This window comes from Larus michahellis, chromosome 14 (assembly GCF_964199755.1).
Source record: "Larus michahellis chromosome 14, bLarMic1.1, whole genome shotgun sequence".
Classification (NCBI taxonomy): Eukaryota; Metazoa; Chordata; class Aves; order Charadriiformes; family Laridae; genus Larus; species Larus michahellis.
Genome location: NC_133909.1, coordinates 5,428,237 through 5,442,506, shown reverse-complemented (window position 1 = coordinate 5,442,506; position 14,270 = coordinate 5,428,237). Strand labels below are relative to the sequence as shown.

The 14,270-nt window shown below is 55.3% G+C and overlaps 1 protein-coding gene across 4 annotated transcripts in view; it reads right to left on the bottom strand.

Annotated features, from left to right (window-relative positions):
* Positions 1 to 14,270, bottom strand: part of SEPTIN9 (septin 9) — a 143,682-nt gene that overhangs the window by 62,756 nt on the left and 66,656 nt on the right. Inside the window, exon 1 of one of the 4 annotated variants that reach the window (XM_074607564.1) lies at positions 13,399 to 13,584. The exons of the other annotated variants lie outside the window; for them this stretch is intronic. Within the exon in view, the coding sequence (XP_074463665.1) occupies positions 13,399 to 13,453 (55 nt within the window). The 5' untranslated portion in view covers positions 13,454 to 13,584. Of the gene's footprint in view, positions 1 to 13,398; positions 13,585 to 14,270 lie in introns of those variants that run through there. 4 annotated transcript variants of the gene reach the window in all.

Below are 14,270 nucleotides of genomic sequence, written 5' to 3'. Positions count from 1 at the left end.
TGGAAGCAGCTCCAAGGGGTCCCAAAGGAGATGGTGAAGGAAGCAAGACCCTCAGAGTTGGAGCTCGCATGTCGGACAAGCCACGCAACAAGGACGCACACAGGGGTTGAAGTGTTAGGATACAAGCTTTGGGCTGCTTTCCCTTTTTGGGGGGAAAACCCAGAAACTGTTAAATATCAACACCAGGCTCCAAAAGCAGCCAGAATGGGCATTGCAGGGGCTGGGACCGGACCCTCCCCAGGATGCTCTGTATTAGCGACCCCTCTCAAGAGCCCCTCCATGGCAGGGACAGACAGACATGGGAACAGACACGGGCACAGACACGTACCCACATCTCCCAGCTGTGGTTCAGACCCCGGCAGGGGAACTGCCGGGAAGCGACAGGTGCCTGGGACGGGCTCCCGGGGAGGGGGTCCCGGCTGGCGTGGGCAGGGAGGGACGGCACAGGACGATCCACCCTCAGCATTAACCTGATGGAAAACGGCACCACGACCGCGTTACGGCTGTGAAGAGAGGAAAGCGCCCAAATACAACACGTAACATCCACCATGTAAAACGCAGGAAGGGCCTCATGAAGGGCACTTAGTGATGAAATGGTCTGTCCTGCATCCCAAAAATATTCAGACATTGGTAGGAGGAGGGCAGGAGGCAGTAAGGAAAGATAAAGATTTTTTTCCCCCCCATTTTACCTGCTGTTATCTGCATCCCACGGAGCCCTCTCAGCCACGCCACCACTGGCCTGCAGAGGCGCGATGCTCCCTGCGGGAATCTCTGCCCCGTGCTCTGTGCTCAGCACATCTCCTGCTCTGTGTCTAAGTCTCAGTTCTCAGCACCCCCAGAACAATTCATTCAAAAAAAAAACCAACCCGCTCTTGAGAGCTGTTCCGACATGTCCATAACTCTCAGGCCACCAAAAACTGAGCTGGAGCTCACACTCTCCAGCACAGACTTTTCTATTGTTTTCCTTCCCCATCACACCCTTAATTCAGAAAGTAATATTTTAGCTATTTTTTCCCCCAAATCCCATGTTTAAAACAATGCACCAGTTTGCATTTTACAGGAAAACAAAGGGATGACCAAATGGGGAGCCTTTCCCCCAGCCTCGAGCAAAGGCGGGCAGGGGAGAGCAGCGGAGGACACGGCCAGGCCAGGCGCTCCCTGATGGATGGGATCTCGATTTTGCCCACGTCAAGCTTTTAAACCTGCTCGTCACTCCTCCAGCCAGCTCAGCCTCATTTTATTCCCTTCAACAAAACAGCCTAATAACCTCATGACAGATGTGTCTGGAGGAAGAGGTTGAAAGTAAATGCTCTCAAGGAACCCGATAGCAAAGGAAACGCTGGCGAGCATCTTTCCTTAATGAACATCCCCCTGAAAATTTCTGAAAACCTGGGGATTTCTTCCTGACCCCATAACGAGCTTTGGATTCAAACAGCCCCCTGACCTCCAGGGTTCATTGCATGAACCACTTCCACCATCTCAGCTCCTTTGAGTCCCTCTGCCGCTTGCTACTGCCAAAAGCAACGGTGGCATCAGTGACCGGGCGGTGGCTCACTCGATGGCAATACTGGAGCTGCTCTGCATGGCCCTATCTTTTGACCTAAAACCTCTCCAAGTGCCCCAAGCCGGGGATAAACCTGCCCAACACCACCAGCGTGGTCCTTCTGGACCACAGCCACCCCCTGCGCTTATTGCAGGGCTGGACTGAATACAACACCCGTACGTGGCTTTTCTCCAGGTCTTTCTGGGCCCCACTGCAAAAAGGATAAAAAGGTCAAAGCCCAGACAAAAAGGGGTTCAAAAAAACCTAAGGAAGAGCTGCAAACCCACGATTTACAGCCACAGGAGACACAAGCCATCCAAAATGATGCCTCCCGTGCCAGCATTGTGGCCCCGACAGGCAGTAAGGGGTAACGAGGGGCTGTGCAAGGAACCCTCACCCCAAGGGAGGGTTGGAAATGGCTCAGCACAGTTTCTGACAGCAAAATCATGAGGACTCCCAGGTCCCAGAGGCATTCCCTCCCCAATGGTGTCACCAATTTGCCTGGGGACAACCCAAGAGCTTTCCCACCCGGGGCTCTCTGCGGGATGGGATTTCCATCTCGTGCCTCTGGTTGCATGGGGATTTTGGTACCCAGCTTGTCCTGCCGGCACTTTTGGCCACTACCCTGAGTCCAGTGTGGCCTGGAGAAGGTCAAACATCCCATGAACAAGAAAGTGAGGGACTGTGACCCACAGGGTTTGTGTCGCCACTTTTGAGACCCGCTGCCATGAGCACAGTCCTCAGGGATGCCACCTCCAGTGACGCTGGCCCTCAGCTCCCCTGCTCTGTATCGCCTCTATCGCTCCTTGCACAGAGAAGAGAAAAGGACCTCAGGAAGCAAAACAAAAAAAGAGAAAAAGCTTAAAAATAGCCTCTCCTGCCCAGAGCCAAGAAAGGAAAGTAAACAGCCTCTGCTCCAGATGACCCTCCTCCCGGCTTCCTGCGGGGAAGCTGGCGTATTCCTTACAACAACAGGAGCCGAAGGCAGGGCAGCGTCGCGGGGCCCCACATCCCGTGCCCACCGCGCCACGCCGGGGTCCCAACGCCAGCACTCACGGGTAACACTCCAGGTCCCCGTGGGGCTCTGGATCCACATGGCCCTGACACCCTGGACCAAGGTATCCCTGTCCTGAGCAGGGTCTGGGATGGCCATGCTGCAGGTTATCCCCACTGTACTTTCCAGGGGATTTTTCGGCCCTAGCAGGGCTTCCCCAGCCCCACCAGCAGCATCCGATCTGCTGGCCGGTGTCGGATACAGCTGGCAGGGAAAGAGGCGGAGGTGCCGAGCATCGCCCTTCCTCCTCTTCCTCTGGAGGTGCCTCTGCCAGGGGTGTGAGCACAAACCGGTGTTACCGCCGACATGCGCTTCCTTTTAACCGATTCCAAACCAATTCAGGCAGCTCCAGCTCAATCTGCCATCACCGAAGGCAGCAGCTCCCCTCCCACAGCAGGGAAAGCCCCAGATCCCCTCAAACAAGATTTCCAAGTGCTTCCTTTTGGATGCAACCCCCACCCCTGCCAGCCTCTGCCTGCAACCATCGTCCCTGGCCTGGGAACCGCTTGCTGGGGTGTCACTTTGGGGACCAGACCTTTGCAAAGCTCTCGAGGCAGCTGGGTTTGGCTCAGCATCCCCAAGCCGCAGCTCCGCTCCGCAGGGCCAGCCAGGCAAGGCCAGCTTTGAAAAAACACCACTATGAATCCTGGCAGACAGGGAAGGCGTGGGCTTTGCGAGACGGACCTGCTGCAGGCAGCTCTGCCCACTCTGCGCAATGGCAGCAGCTCCTAAAAACCCACAGTCTTGACCCAAACGTGGTCCCTGCCAGCCAGGCGCTTTGGGGCAAGAAATGCATGTCTTCATCCCCAGCTCGAACGCTCCCCAAGCAAGCACAGGGCCTGAAAAGTAGCAAAATATTTATGCGTCCTTCTATCTTGTGCTGCGGCGCTGGGGATGTCTGCTCGGCGTGGCCACTGCGTCCTCCCGGTCACCCCACGGCCAGGCACAAGCAGGTCACACGCCACCAGTTAAAGCTGCTCTTTAGGGATCTTGCAGATTGGGAGGAAGGGGCAGAGGTCTGGTTCAAACCCCAGTAGCTCATACGACAGCCAAGATTTTTCCGGAGAAGTCACGAGCAAGTGGCACGGCTGGGGCCTCGGTTCTACACGCTCCTCTCCCAGAAGATGAGTCCCTCCCTGGGGGTCCCAGCCAGGCCAAGGGCACCCAGATGCCATGAAGGGCTCTGGCTCCTGCCCAAGGGCTCCACGTCTGCCGGTGGGAATCACCGGGGTTACACTGCATCTCATCCTGCTCCTGGCACCCCATGGGACCCACGGTGGGTCAACGAGGGAACATCTGCTCCTTCTTTCTTCCCTTTTTAAACAGAATACCCCAAGTAACAGTCAAGGGGATGCTTTATACAAGGAAACCTCTATGCATGGAGCTGGGGAGGAGACCAAAATAAACAGCGAGGGATGCTGGCTCCTCCGGGACCCGCTTCGCAACCGGAGCCTCGGGCTCCGCGGCGGCCGCAGCGCCCAACTGCTTCCCATTAAACATCCTCTGCCCCTCAAGTGGTTTCTGTAACCCAGGGGTTACGGTTGCTTGCTTGCTTAAGCAGGGAAAGCTTTTCTTGGGTTTTTCGACACATAAGAGCCTTATGGGAGTAGGGCAGCCAGGCGCCCCGTTATTTCACACGATACAATGGTACCGTTTGAGAGCGCTGACTTTCTCTAAACTGCTACCAGATGGTCACCTCCTGTTCCCGGGGAGGAAAGAGGGGGAGGCTGCAGGTCTCATCTTTCAAGGAGCTCTTGGAAACCCAACGCAGCATTAACCGCTCACGGCCCTTAAAGCTTCCCAGACCCCTGTCACCAGGCAGCAGGATGCTCATGGCGGTTTTCTGGCCCAACTCAAATGCAAAGAGCGTGTTCGCCCATGTTACCGCGGGGCCACCTGGGTTTGGCTTATCCAAACCCACCATCCGTGATGCCGCTGAATAGCTGCCACCATCCGTAATAGAGGTGGATGCATTTTAGTGAACCAAAGGCTCAGTTATAGGGACAAGCTGGATGTTCTTCATGTATCTATAGGGCGTATATACACTGTATATTTAACCAAAAGCTCCTGCAGCAGGAGGGGAAGGGAGCTGCACCCTTGTTGCAGGGCCAGAGCAGGACATCTCTATCCCATCCCCAACAAGAAGGTGCTGCCAAGTGCATCAAGCCCCTCCGTGGGGGTCAAAAACGTGGGGCTGAGATGGGAAATTCACTGGCAGGGCGGGCAGCAAGTGATGCTACACACGTTGGCAGGGCTTTGCGAGCGCACTAACAGCTTCAAAACAGCCCAAGAAATTCAGATCCCCTCTTACACCTGGAGAAATGATGGCAGGAAACTCTAAAAGCACATTTCCCAAAGCTACCAGTCATCCAGTGTAAGAGAGAAGAGAAGTCGGGGTTGCTGGATCCCCTCTCTGTGCTTGCGCCAGGAGGTTTCACACCTTCCTTTTACCAATAAACCAAACTTGTTGCAATACATACATATAAATACATATATACAAATATAACAACAATCTGCTGTTGTCGCAGGACTCTCACACTATTCTGGGTTAGGCTACGAATGATTTATACACAAATAAATCCTTTTTCCAACTTTACAAACAGCATTCAAGAAAAGCTGCAACAGGTTTCACGGTCTGACGCAAATCGCGTGTAGACGGTAACGCTGGCAACGTGCTGTCAACAGGCAGTGCCTTCCTGAACTGCGCCAACGGTACCGAGAGCTGAGTTATGGAGGAAATTTGGGGATAAACGCAAGTTCTGGACTCTGAAGCTTCTCAAGCAGCTTTTCACTGACACGCAGTACGCTACAAAGAAAGACTGAGAGTGACACGGCAAACCCTCATTTACAAGAAATGAACAGGCAAAAGCAAAGTTGGGACTAAGAATAGAAAAAATAAAATCCACACTCAGATTAATTCCAAAATCCCAGCTTTCCAGTCCCTATAATGCAGTTCTAGAAAGGTTTTAGCTTTGATACTCCATTACACTTTGGTTTATATAACCATTGACCCTCAGCAAAATGCTTCCAGATCAGACCAGTATATTTTACATCCCTTATATTAATTTCATACTTGTACAGAAAATTACATAAAATACAGGGTATCCAGCCCAGCAGATTGCATTACTGGCTCTCTGTAGCTTTTGCCTTCAGTCTGTGCTCCAGTTTCCTTTCACAAGGGGAGGAGGAAGGAGAGAAATAAATCTTCTCTGCGCCTCCCAGGGGACTTACAGATTTGATTTGGTTCGCTAATATTTCTAAAATGCCTTCAAATTATCACCCAGAAGGCAAAAGTATGATGCAGATGGTCTCACAGACCCTGGATCGCCCTGTGCTGTCAGCCTCGGGGCTGGCTTGGTGGGTGCCAGAGCTGGAAAGGGTGAAGAGCAAACGCGGCATCTCCAAAGGGGGTGTAGGAAGCCACAAGCACCCATACACCATCCCCACGCGTCACGACTCCCAGCACCCACACAGGGCACCTCGAGAGTGGCTCAGGTGGGCCACCAGCCTCGGTGATTCGGGGACTAAGTGATTAAATCATTAAGTGATTAAGTCTCAGTTTGAGGAGATGCTCTGATGGGTGGTGTTGCAAGATGCTGGTTAAAAAGCTACAGAAAGGGGTAAATTAGTAAGAGTGGCTGAAGGAGGGGGCCAGGAGCCATTCAGGCCCACAGCGCTGCCTGTGCCACCCGCTGATTGCCGGTGCCACTGCAGCCAGCTCTGGCATCTCTGTTGGAGGGGACACCCGGCACCGCAACGCGAGCACTTGTCCAAACGCCCTGACGGCTGGCAGAGAGCAGACCGCTGCTTCTTCCTCCTCCCTGGCAAACTAAACATGCTTTAAAAAAAAAAAAAAAAAATCCATCCTTTTCACATTTCCCTATATTTGCGCTTCCAATAACCAGATGAAAGAAAGACTGAAGTTCCAACCCCAGTTCCTCACAGCGCTCCTTCCCTCCCAAACCAGTCCAGCAGACCAGTGCCAGCATGATGCTGTGTTCAGACGTCCTCACCACTGACCCCTGCCGTGACCCCCTGGGTTGGGACAAGCGGGAGAGCACCCAACCCACCAGGAGCAAGGGGCCGTACAATTTTGTGATGCCTACTCAAACTGCCACCTCTACTGAGGGAAGATGGCGGCACAGACTGATGTGGTCATGGTGTCCCCTGCCCTGCAAATCCACAGGACATCGGCAGTGCCTACACCCAGGCAACAGGCTGGTACCCCACCCCAACTTGCCCTAACTTGGGTGCCAGCAACAGGGCATCTGCTGCAGCGCTGGGAGGATGCAGAGGGACGGACAGCCCTGGCACCCATGATGTCTCACCTTTCAGCATGCAAACCAGCCAAGAGCCAGCTTGGACGGACCCTCCACCCGGGTCACCACTCTGAAGGTGTCCCCAGGAGCCCCAGGACCGCTGAGCTCCGTCCAGCAACCTCACAAAAGCAATCAGGGTAAAAGCCTGAGTCACAGCCATCGGGAGATAAGAGCTCTCATTAATCTCAGGGCCACTTTTCAGAATAAGCTGAAGGTAAGAATAAACCCTTTCGTCTCCCAAGGGCTACTCCTCACCGGCCCCGTTTGAGCATCAGGGACAGGAGCGAGAAGGGCTCTCCTGCACCCGCACAGCAGTGGGTGCAAACTGCTGATGCCTCCATAAGTAAAGCAGAGAAGTGCCAAGACCAAATAATATCCTGCAGGTATGAAACGAGAGGTGGCCAGGACACAACCCTAGCTCCGTGCTGAAGGGCGTGACAGCACACCCCTGTCCCATGAAGAGTTCCCCTGATGGACCCCGATCCCCCCAGGATGGGCACATCCCCATCAGGAACCAGACTCAGACCCATCGACTCATTTCAGAGGCTTCAAACAAGCTTAACCAGGATTTAGGGTCACTTGGCTTGTTACTTCCATGTTCCACCTCTAAAGACCAAGAAGGTGCCAGAGCTCACTGCAGCAGGAGGGAGGGAGGGAGGTTAGGAGAGGGAAAGTGCCTGCATAATGGTCCTGCAGAAAGACATTGCCTTAAATATCAAGTATCAGAACTAGAAACATGAATATCTGGAGTGATTATGGGCTCTGAAGTCTCCACTATTGTCTTTGGATTTATGACAAGTCCCAGTCCAGGCTTTTGCGGCTGCTGTCTGGGTCCTGGCTCCTGGGAAAACAGGCTGAGCAGCTCCCTGCAAGGAAGGGCTGCAAAATAGAAAATAAACCAGCACCCAGATAGTGCGGCCACAGGACACCCGGCGGTGCCAGGACTCTCACTTAGCAGCAGGTTTGCTGGCATGCATTGGCCAAGAGATGTAGACACGGTCACTCCAATGCATTAGGCATGACTCAACACGTTCTAGAGATACTTCCTACACACCCCACTGCCATAAGCCATGAACAGGTGAAGAGCAAAGAGTAAAGCTGGAGAATGATTATATTTTAGGTGAGCTTCTTACTAAAGAACAGATGCTACCAAGATCTCAGAGACTGGTGAGTACTCGGAAGAGCCAGTATGGTGCACGTGCTCCAAAACTTTGACTTACCTCCAGGCACCAGCAGTACGCTTGCACAGCCAAAGTAGCTGCCCTGGCCCTGGTGTAAAGACTCATCTTCTCCCTATCCCTTCCCATCCAGCCACTTTTGAAACGTTTCCTTAGGATTAGCGCAACACCGTGCTCACTTTGCCCAAGATGGATCTCAAATGGGCAGCAAGAGCTGACCTGTACCAGCCAACACTGGAAACCCTCCACGCTGACACAGAGCCAAGGACACTCTGCTCCATGCTGCAGTGGTTGCCCGTCCCCAGGGACACGCAGCCCAGCCCTCCTTGCATAAAATGACTATAAACAACGACCTTTGGATGATCCTACATCCTAACCAGGACCAGAGGCTATCCCCAGAGCACAGCTCACATGGACGGAGAGATCCACGTCCTGTTCTTCCCTTTCCCGCTCCCTCACAACCTTTTTATTCCCAAGGAACTAAATATACATGGAGGAAGAAAAAAAAACAAACAAAAAAACAAAACAAAAAACAATACACAACTGCAGGTCTCCACTACTGAAACCAGGCAGATGCAATTTTTCCACTCTACGCATAAAAGGACAGTTCTGCTGGAGAAGATACAACTTCTGCTAGGGAAGACACAACCCCTGCCTTCGCACAAGCACCTTCCCCTGGCTCCCACCTCTCCCACCGCAGCTGATTTGGCAGAAAACTCCCATCCACCCCATCCTTTTGTCTCAGGTTCAGAAACAGAGATAGAAAGAACGGAAAAGAAAGAAAACTCTCCGAAGTGCCTGTAAAGCTTGTCTTTGAGGATATCCGAGGTGACCAGCTACCCCGGAGCAGCGCGCTACGTCCATCAGCTGGAAGAGCAGCATTGGCTCCACCCACGCTGGGCTGGTGACAAAGCGTACCAGAAGAGCCTAGTCACAGTATAACTTCTTGGAACAGCCCAGGAAATCCAACAATTGACGTTCAGGAGCTTTGCTTCGCTCCTAGGGTTGAGATGAGCCCAGATATAACGTGAAAGATCTTTTTTGCGTTTCCTTTTCCAGGCATTGAACCTTCGTACACGTGGGACCGTTAGTCACAGACCCAGACTTCCAGCCCCGTCCCGTGCGTGTAAGCCCAGGAGAGCACTCATCCCGGAGCCCATGGCAGGAGAGACCCCGAATCCAAGCGAGATGCTTCACACAAACACAAAGCACATCCCCTCTCTGAGGCTTCTCACATTGGATTGAAGCCACCTCACCCACATAACACTGCGACCATCCCTCTGGCGCGTTCCTGCTAATATTAGCAGCAGGGTTGAGTCCCAGCATCCGCAGCACGCGGGCGGCAGCTGCTCCCCACGGCAGCAGGCACGCCAGCCCCGAGCGCCCCGGGGGACGCGCCACGGCCACGTGTCCCACAGACATCCCGGGCATTTGCTCAAGTAAATTTTAAGGACAAGCCCATGAGATTCATACGCATAGAAAAGCCCACTTTCTAACGCGGCCCCCTCCAGAAAACTACCTGGCTGATGGGTTTTTTTGTCTTTAATGACCCCTAAAACCACAACATAACTTAGCACAACTCAGTACCCTCACCGAGACAAAGTCTTTGGCTGAAATACTAGAAATACCGCGTGGGGTATGTGGGGGCACGTAAGTTCCAGGAGCCCCAGGACTGCTGAGCTCCGTCCAGCAACCTCATAAAAGCAATCAGGGTAAAAGCCTGAGTCACAGCCATCGGGAGATAAGAGCTCTCTGGGGGCTTTTGCCGGGGGAAGGTGTCCAATAGAGGGGAAGAACAAAAAAAACAATAAAAACCCAGAGAAACCTTCCTATCAGCATCGATGTGTCCTGGCAGGGATGGAGGGTCCCTGCCCTCAGTGCCCAGCTCCGCGCGGCGCACGACCAGCCCGACCGCAGCACCGCCAAGGCTCACCCACCCCGCGTTCCCCGAGGGAGCTGAGCTATGGGGAACGGGGAAATCAGGGATTAAAGACCATCAACGAAGGCTGTCTCGTGGTTTCTGTCAGAGCGAAGCTGCAAGCCTGTGTCCCCCCAGGACACCACACTGAACCCCTCGGCACCCCCCTGCTGCTCCACACACTTACAGCCCCACTCGGCATCCACCATCACTGGCAGCTTGCACCCGGCTCTGACATTTTGTGTCTCAACATTAGGAGGAAATGAATCTGGTGTTGACTGACAGCACTGGCACAGGCGAGGAGTGCTCAGCGTCGCCGCTGCCAGCTCACCATCAGCGACTGCCAGCGAAAATGTGCCTCGGTTACCCCCGGGACTCTGCTCAGCAGCAGCCACATCCCACCGGGGAGAGGAGCCGGAGTAGATCTGTCCTCTCTTACTACCATGTGTGCACAGTGCCGTAAATCCTTAGCAGGAGGATGAGTACCAAGTTGCGGAGTTATCTCTGGGCATCATCACAACCAACCAAAGCCGCGAGCAGGAGCATCTGCCCCTCTGCAGTCGAACATCGTGGACACCAATGCTCTCATATCACCCAACCCGAACAGGATCAGGATGGTTTGGGGTTTGCACAACGTTAACGTGCCGCACCAGCACCCCACCACCTGGGTTGATTTACTGCTATAGGTTCCCTTTCCCACCGCTCAGGGCTCCGTGTCTGAGACTCCGGGGAGCTGAGTGACCCACAGCCCCCTCCGAGCTTGGGAAGCACTGCCACAACCACGGCCGAACCAGCCACACTTCTGAAAACCTGCCAAAATCTATAAACCCAGGAGCAGAACTACTATGCTCTATAAATCCTGGCAAACCACAGACCTAAGAATGCCCTCCCCCATTACAGATGAGGAAGCTCTTGCCAGTCAAATAAGCAGGATCAGTGCCCTCCCCGCGGGACCTGCTGGCTCGGCGCGAGGTGGGCACAGGCACTGCTGCCTGGATGCAGCCATCCCCATCGCATCATGGGGCGTAAGCAAGAACGCGCTCTGCTGTGCCATATTTCCTTCTCCCACATTGCTTTGACTTGGAAACTAAACTGGAATTGGGTACGTTGTACTTCTTCCCCCTCCCAAAGGGCCCGTGTATCCTCCTCGGGCTGATGGAGGCTGGCAGCTCCCACGCCGGCGGCCCACAGCCACTCTGCAACTCCCTGCCCTCTGCAACCCAGCGGGTACAAGAAACCTGTTGGTCCTACAGCAGGGAGGGATGCTGCGAGGAAAGCAGGCAGGAACAGGCAGGGTGACTCGAGAGGGCAGGCAGCGTGTGACCGGCAAGAACAAAGAGGGCTCTGGCTGCTGGGTGATCTGGTGTTTCTGCTCCGTGGTATTTTTGGCTGATCTTTCCTGCTTGGCTACGGGCTGCCCGGGGCTGAGATACCCACCCAGCAGACACCAACACTGCATCTCCTGCCCTACAGGCTAGGAATTAATTGCCTTGTTCTTGGGAAGCTGCTATGCAACCCAGAAAACTAATTAAATTGTGAAACAGTAGCCCGGATCCCTGCTCAAGGGCAAGGCCAGACCTTTTGGCTGCAGATGCGGAGAGCTTTCCCCAGCCTCTCCCTCTGCGCAAGCACAACTATAAAGCTCTCCATGGACTGAAAAAAACCAAAAAAAAAAATCGCAGTGCGGAGCGGCTCAGTGCCACCAAGGAGCACACACAGCCCGAACAAGCAGCCCCGGGGCTCACAGCAGAGCCTTTATCATACCCAAGTAGGGAATTACTCATTCTTCAGAGATTTAAATGCAATTGGGGCAGCCGAGAGGAAAGGCTGTAATTACATCAGCGCTCGGGAGCCCTGCGGTGGGGCAGCTCAAGGGTCCCCAAAGGACAGTCACAAAGGCGCTGTTGAACCCCGAGTGCCAAACTGATGGTGTCTTCGTGTCACTGTCTGCGTCCCAACTCTCATTAGTCCCAATCTTCCTACGGGACGTGACTTCCCTCAGCCTCCTGCTAAGCCATCCACCCCCAACTTTAGCTGAAGAAAGCCCAAGGGCTGGAAAAAAGAGAACGTGGCTAAACCTTAGGACGAGGGCTGCAGCGTCCCCAGCTCTGCCACCCGTTTCCTGCCTGACCTGGAAGAAGAACCCTTGCGCTCTCAGCTTCCTCAGCTACCCAGCAGGAAAAACACCACCGCGCTCCTTCCCAAGGCAAGGCTGGATTCACCAGGAGGCGGTGAAATCGTCCCAGCCTATAGCTATACACGCACGGCCCCCGGATAAACTTCCACCCCGGCCCCCAGATCTCCACTATTTCTCGGTTGGGTTTTTTTGTTGGTTTGTTTGTGGGTTGTTGTTTTTTTTTTTTCTAGAAACCGCTGCACTGAAAGCTCAGTTTGGATCGCTGCCAGGATGCAAGAGTGCGTAGGGACGGAGCTGCTCTTCCAAAACTCCTCTCAGGAAGATGAGCTCCCCTGAGCCGATCTCTCAACGCCTGCTTCAGACGAACCCCCCCACACACACCCCTCTTCTGCCTGTCTTTAACTCCCCTACCCATCTGGCAGCAGCACGCTTCTCCGCTGGCTTATTTTCTTGCCTGAAAAAGCCAACATGCTGGGCAAGAGCCACAGACACCCGGGGAGAAGGCATCCCCGTCCGCACGCCAAGGGGACTGCAAGGAGATACTCCATCGGAGAGCGAGGCAACGCCATCGGGCAATTGGAGCTCTGCCATGGGACAACTGCAACGCTTTCTAGGGCAGGCAGCTCCCACTATGGACATATTTGAAACTTGGGTTCGTTATCCCCCCCTCCCAGCTACTCCAGGGCTGCGTTTGCATCCAAAATCTGGGAGTCGACAGAAGGGCCAGTGCCTGGGGTTTCATAAACTTTTAGTCGCGTCAGGCGTGGGTTTGGTTTTTTTTTTTTTTTTTTTTCAGCTAAAAATCTACATAAACCAACTCAGGAAAGGCAAAACATCCCGTAAGATCCTGCCTTAGCGGATAACAGCCGGACGTAACGCTGCTCCGAACAAAAGACACCGCAGCCCGGCGGCGGCACCGACACCCGCCGGCTGCCGGGGGATGGGGGCTGGCCACCGGCCACCCCCAGCCACCCCGCTCCCCTTCCAGCCCTGCCCACCCGGGGGCTGCCACCCGCGGCGGGGACCCCTGGGAAGCGGCGGAGAAAGGCGGGGGGCAACCGGCCCCCGGGATGGGGGCGCGGGATGATCAGCCCCGTTCCACCGCGACCCCCCACCCGGCGCGGTGCTTGCCGGAGGGGGGGGGGGAGGCGGGCGGCTCCGCACTGCCCAGCCCAGCGGCAACTTTTTCCGCAGTTTAACCCAAAAAGCAGCGTCGTCCTCCCCCCCCCGCCGCCTCACCACCACCCACCTTCGAAGTCGGAGATGATGCCCTCCAGGTGGGCGTTGACGGCCGGGTCGGCCATGGCCCCCCGACTCTGCGGGCGGGTGCGCCGAGCCGCCGCCGCCGCCGCCTCCTGCAGCCCCGAATGAATGGCGGAGGGCGAGCGGCTGCGGCCGCCCCCCGCCCCGGCGGGCAGCCTGCCATGCCGCCCGGCCCGGCCCGGCCCGGCCCAGCCCAGCCCGGCCCGGCCCCCCTCGCCGCCCACTGGCTGCTCCCCACGCCCGTCACGCCGCCCTCCCCCCCCCGCACCGCCCCGGGAGGGGTGGAAGAGGCACCCGCGGTACCCGCCCCCGGGGCAAACAGCATCGTGCAGGGCCAGGTTTGTCCCGCATCCCGCCCCACAGCCTGAAACCCACGCCCGGTGTCTCCTACATCTCGCACCCAGGGATGCCCGACGAAGGGACGGCACCAGCCGGGAGACGTGGGTCACGCCAACGATGCTCTCAAACACCGATAACCCCTTTGCTTTTCCATTTTGCCCTTGTTTGGAAAAGCGCAACTCCCTCCACCCTCCTCTATTTTTCTACTTTCTCAAAATCAAACCAGAGCAGCGCTAACCCGTCGCTGACAAATCCAAGCCACTTCTGCAGCCGGCCCTGGAAAAACACCACCGAGGCTGCAAAACCTGCCATAAACCCCAGCGTGGATCTGGGCACGGCTGGTGCTGAGCCCCACACTGCCACAGGTCGCTCCTCTCCTCTCTGCCCAGCAAGACAAGTGCCACCTCCAGCCATCGACACCAAGACCCTTCCCTGGCACTGCCGCCTTCCCTCCACCTCTCCCACCCTCTGGGACTGTGCATCTCTCTGCTCCTTATCTGATGTTTCTCCCTTGCCATG